This window comes from Myotis brandtii, unplaced genomic scaffold (genome assembly GCF_000412655.1).
Source record: "Myotis brandtii unplaced genomic scaffold, ASM41265v1 scaffold349, whole genome shotgun sequence".
Taxonomy (NCBI): domain Eukaryota; kingdom Metazoa; phylum Chordata; class Mammalia; order Chiroptera; family Vespertilionidae; genus Myotis; species Myotis brandtii.
In genome coordinates, this window is record NW_005363427.1 from 687,793 (window position 1) to 693,268 (window position 5,476).

At 38.2% G+C, this 5,476-nt stretch overlaps 1 protein-coding gene across 16 annotated transcripts in view; it reads left to right on the forward strand.

Moving 5' to 3' along the window:
- KDM6A (lysine (K)-specific demethylase 6A) overlaps positions 1-5,476 on the forward strand; it is a 103,300-nt gene that overhangs the window by 46,124 nt on the left and 51,700 nt on the right. For all 16 annotated transcript variants that reach the window (XM_014544035.1, XM_014544039.1, XM_014544043.1 and 13 more), the window contains one exon: positions 1,130-1,256. In XM_014544035.1, coding sequence (XP_014399521.1) covers positions 1,130-1,256 — 127 coding nt within the window. The remainder of the gene's footprint in view (positions 1-1,129; positions 1,257-5,476) is intronic.

A 5,476-nucleotide genomic window follows, 5' to 3' on the forward strand; every position in this document is an offset into this window, starting at 1 on the left:
GTCAATATTACAGGTGTCCCCCATTTCCTCCCCCTTTGCCCCCCACCTAGCCCCTGCCCCACTCCAGGCCTTCCCTGCACTATTGTCTTTGTCCATGGGCTATTATATATGTGTATGTTCTTTGATTAATTTCCCCCCCGCCCTGAGATCTGTTATTCTGTTTCATGCATCCATGTCTCTGTTCATCAGTTTATTCTGTTCATTAGATTTCACATATAAGTGAGATTATGCACTACCTAAATTTGTTTATTAAATGTTTGTGGTACGCATTTGTACCATTCTTATTTGCACCACATGGATATACTTTTCTTATAGTTTTGGGTTATTTTATTTGTTTTGTTAATCCTCACCTGAGGATATTTTTCCATTGATTTCTAGAGAGAGTGGGAGGGAGGAGAGAGACTGAGAGAAATAACGATGTGAAAGAGACACATCGATTGGTTGCCTCCCACACAAGCCCCACCCAAGGCCAGGGATCCAGCCTGCAAGCAAGGTACGTGCCCTTTGATCAGAAATGAGCCCGGGACCCTTCAGTCCACTGGCCAATGCTCTAGCTACTGAGCCAAACTGACTAGGGCACCTTGGGTTATTTTAAATTGTCAAATACTTTATAGTTTTTACTTTATGTAAGTTGTGTATATATTTGGCCGACACCAATAATGTAGCATGTGTGTGTGTTTTACTCTGGACTGTCATTGATTGTATAGCCATATATTTATTTCTTGGAAATAAATGTTGGGTTAATACACTGTTTTGGAGATTCAATGAACATAAATTTTTATGTGTAATAGTGAGTTAAATTTAACATCTTTGTATTTTTTGGTTTATAATTTGGAATTTTTTCAGATACCAAAATTAGGAGCTATAGTTTGTAAGTGTCAAGTCAATGCTTAAAATTGTTTAAATTTCTCTGGAGTAAATGTTCTTCATAGCTTTGACTGTACCTTCCTGTGAGAAATAGGCTTTCATGTGGCCAGAATTGGTAGTTCAAAATTTTTGGAGTGTGTATACCAAACTAAATGAATTGATTAACTGAAAAGAATATTTTTATTTGCTTTCTATGTGGTATTCTTAACAATAGAAGAACAGTTAAATCATTCAGGTAAATATTTTAATTCATTTACTATAGGTTGGATGCATCACACTATAGATCTCCTGGGAGATAAAGCTGCCAAGGAAAACTGTGCTATTCAGTATCTCCAAAAGTCCTTGGAAGCAGATCCTAATTCTGGCCAGTCCTGGTATTTCCTCGGAAGGTGAGACTTATCAGACACTTAAGTTTTGTTTTTGGTTATTTCAGCTGAGAGATTTGAATTATGATCCAAGCTGTTTGTTATATTTAAAAGGGAAAATACAATAATCAGGTTGCAAATATAAACTAAGATTTCTGGAAGTTAAAAAATAAAAGAAAGCTTCTGAATATGGTGGTTTTCTCTATGTGTCAATTTAACAGAACAGAGAATTTCTCATTCTGCCTGTTGACTACCAGTAGGCAATAGAACCTTGCTATTTATAATTTTGATTAATGATATATACCTTAGAATGGACATGTTTGATTAATAGATCTCATCACAATTCTACTTGAAATCTTGCAGTGAGAAAGTAGATACATTATTGGATTTGTTGGAAAGGAGAAGCGTCATGTCATGAAAATAGTTTGAGAGTCTGTAAACTTTTCTCTGTACATAAATTGTGTGTAGTGATTTTCCGAAATATACCTTATGTATGTTTATCTGATAGATTATATTTTGGATCATTTGGTTCTTAATTGGTTTTAGCTTTTAGGGCATGGTGGGAAGATCAGTGTACTAGGAGCTGAGAGACACGAATTCACGTCTTGGCTAGGCTACTATTTGTGGAATCATGGATGGTATAGTTAACCCCATGAGGCTTTAACTTCCCTTTAACCTTTTAAATCAAATTATATTTGGTCAGTGGTTATCAGTAGGGGCTATTTTGCCCCATAGGGGACATTTCATTATGTCTGGAGACGTTTTGGTCATCACCTCTATGGGAAATGCTACTGGCATCTAGTGAGACAGCCCTGTACAATAAAAGATTAACTGGCCCCAAATGTCAATGCTGAGGTTGATAAGCCCAGAGTTAGATTATCTATTAGGTACCTTCCCACTCTGAAGGTTTCAGTTTTATGATTTCTTTTGAAATCATTCTATTTTGTTTTATTTTTTTAATTGAATTTATTGGGGTGACATTGGTTAATAAAATCATACAGGTTAATGTGTTTCTTAGAATGTGTTTTATTGTGATAAATTTTTATAAATAAATTTTATTTTATGTTAGTTTTAGATGTGCAGCTTAGTGGTTTGATAATCATATACTTTACAAAGTGGTACCCTGATATTTTGAGTACCCACCTGGTACTGTACATAGTTATTAAAATATTATCAACTATATTCCCTATACTATATATCCTTAGGATTATTTTGTGACTACCAATTTGTAGTTCTCAATCCCTTCACCTTTTTTACCCAAATAAATTATATTTTAGAAGTTATTAAAGCTCCGAAGGAAGACCTCAAATATAAGTAAGCAAGTTTGGGATTTGATGACCCTAATATTTCTGAGGCTTTTTATTACTTCTGCATTCAAGTCAGTGTTGAGGATTGAATTTGTTCGTCATTTGGCATGTGTATATCATAATGAAAGTATAATGTGGTAATGCTGTTATACTAGTACCAGTCATTGACTATGTTATCTATAGAGTGTTAGAGCTGGGAGGGACCATATCAGTTTACAGGTGTAGAAATAGAAAGTGAGTTCAGAGGAATAAAGTTTTTTTCCAAAGTCACAATTACACAAGGTAACTAACTAATCAGAGCTTAGACTAGGTCCTGGGTTCACCAAGTGCTTTTTTAATTACACAAACCTGTCTCAGGGGAGCCTAGTTAAGTTTTAGAGAAAACTAATAAAACTGGCAATTGGACTGCAACATCTGTTTGGGCACATTGGTTTTCTACTTTCACTTTGTGGGAATGGAATGTGAAAACATTGGTTTTGGGAATTACTGCTTATTCCTCCCAATGGTTAGACAAATTTATCTATAAACCTGAGATTTGGCTTTGATTTAACAACAACAAACAGAGCATGTTTTTCTACTATCTGTTAAACATTCCCTTTCTTAGTGGTATCTCTCCCTGTTTTGCATTAAGGACCTCTTCTACTGTAATCCTCCTCTTATAAAACAGTTTGCAGAAACTGTCTGATACTTCTTTGTCTCACTCATTGACATTTCTTATATTGCCCAGTCCACAATATTAGTGATTCCTTAGGCTTATTTTTACCTCTCCCTTAATAGGTGTTCTGTGTTCTTCTACCCTCTCTTCCACTCCAAGGTATTAAACTCCAGGACCACATCTCCTATACTTAACACATTTTAATGTCCTCACCTCATGTCAAAATCAGCATACTTCAAATCTCATTCATCATATTCTTCTCCAAACCTGCTTCTCCTTATATTTTTGCCAATGATACTTAGCTTTCCCTCCTCCGTTTAATCAGGCTTAAAAACGAAGTTATAGCCCGGCCGACGTGGCTCAGTGGTTGAGCATCGACATACGAACCAGGAGGTCACAGTTCAGTCCCAGTCAGGGCACATACCAGAGTTGCAAGCTCGATCTCCAGTAGGGTGTGAGGAAGGGAGCCAATCAATGACTCCCTCTCATCAATGATGTTTCTATTTCTTCCTCTCTCCCTTCCACTCTGAAATCAATAAAAATATGCTTTAAAAAAAATGAAGTTATAACCTACTACCACCCTCCATGAATATCTACTCAATCTGTTACAAAGTCTTTGTACTATTCAAACTAAATTTTTAAATACCGTCTCTCAACTTCTCTGCCTGAATCAGTGGTTCTCATACTTTTGGATTCTATTAATCAGTAAAATTTCAAAGAATATGAGGATTAAAATGTGATAGAGGGAGACTGAACTTAGGGTGATGAACACACAATACAATAAGCCAATGATGTATTATAGAATTGTACACCTGAAACCTGTATAATTTTATTAATGTACTAGTGGCCCAGTGCACGGATTCATGCACATTGAAAGGAAATTAATTAGAAGAAATACTTTAATATCACTCTTTGCGTCTTGCTAATGAAAAGAAAATAGGATTCTACCAAGTCTCCTATCTGTCTACTCCAGGATTTCTGTGAGGATCAAATGAGATGAGGCACGGGAAAATGTTTCACAAACATTTGGTTAAACTGTAAAATGTTTGCACCTTGCTATATAAAGCAAGTTGGGTTCCTGGGCTGAAGAAACTCCAAGGAGGCTAGTTGCTAGGGAGAGGAAGCTGGGCGTTGCTATGTGATGTCATTACCTAGCACCCACAGCCACTGTTTCCGGACTGGGCTGGGCTGTGGGCTGCATTTTGCACCATGGGGTCTTGGCAGCATTGGCTGCGATTTTGGCGGGGCCTGTGTCCCACTTGGGGGAAGCCAAGTGTTGGTTTGTTGGCGCCAGGTCCATGGTGCTGTTTCTTTTTAAACTGCCAGTGCACATCATGGCAGCTCCTGTGTTGAGCTTCTGCCCCCTGGTGGTCAGTGCACATAATAGCTACCAGTCGGACGGACACTTAGCCTTTTATATATATCGATGTCACCAAAAAAATTTCAATTAAAAAACATGATATTTGGGCAAGTAAACACATTTTAAAATATTTTGCTATTCAGCCAATAGTATTTCAAAGTGGGTCAATTATAGTACAAATATGAATCAGTTTAATGGAAAACATATATACATGTATATGTTGTTTTTTCATTTTGTTTGCTTGTTAAATTGCCATATACTGGCTGGTAATTGGAAATCACTGATCTAAACAATAATGCATGTGCACATGTTCAGATCCCTTGCTCTGACCTTTTCTTTTCTTGCCTTTCCAAATCCTTTAGTGTATACTGTGGTATCTTCTACCCTAAATTTCTCAAACTTGTTATTAACTGTGCTAGCTATTTAATATGGCATTGTGGCATTTATACTGTGTCTTTAATTCTCAACTAAATTATAAGCTCCTTGAAGACAATGACTGGGTTTATTTTTGTGTTTTTTCTTAGTGCCAAACACTAAGAAGATAACTTCTTTATTTATAACTAGAGGCCCGGTGCACGAAATTCATGCGGGGGCGGGGTGTGTGTCCCTCAGCCGAGCCTGCACCCTTTCCAATCTGGGACCCCTCGAGGGATGTCCGACTGCCCGTTTAGGCCTGATCCCAGTGGGACATCCCTCTCACAATCCAGGACTGCTGCCTCCCGACTGCTCGCCTGCCTGCCTGCCTGCCTGCCTGATTGCTCCTAACTGCTTCTGCCTGCCAGCCTGATCACCCCCTAACCACTCTCCTGCCAGCCTGATCGACGCCTAACTGCTCCTCTGCTGGCCCGATTGCCCCTACTGCCTGATCGACGCCTAACTGCTCCACTGCCGGCCCAATTGCCCCTAACTGCCCTCCCCTGCC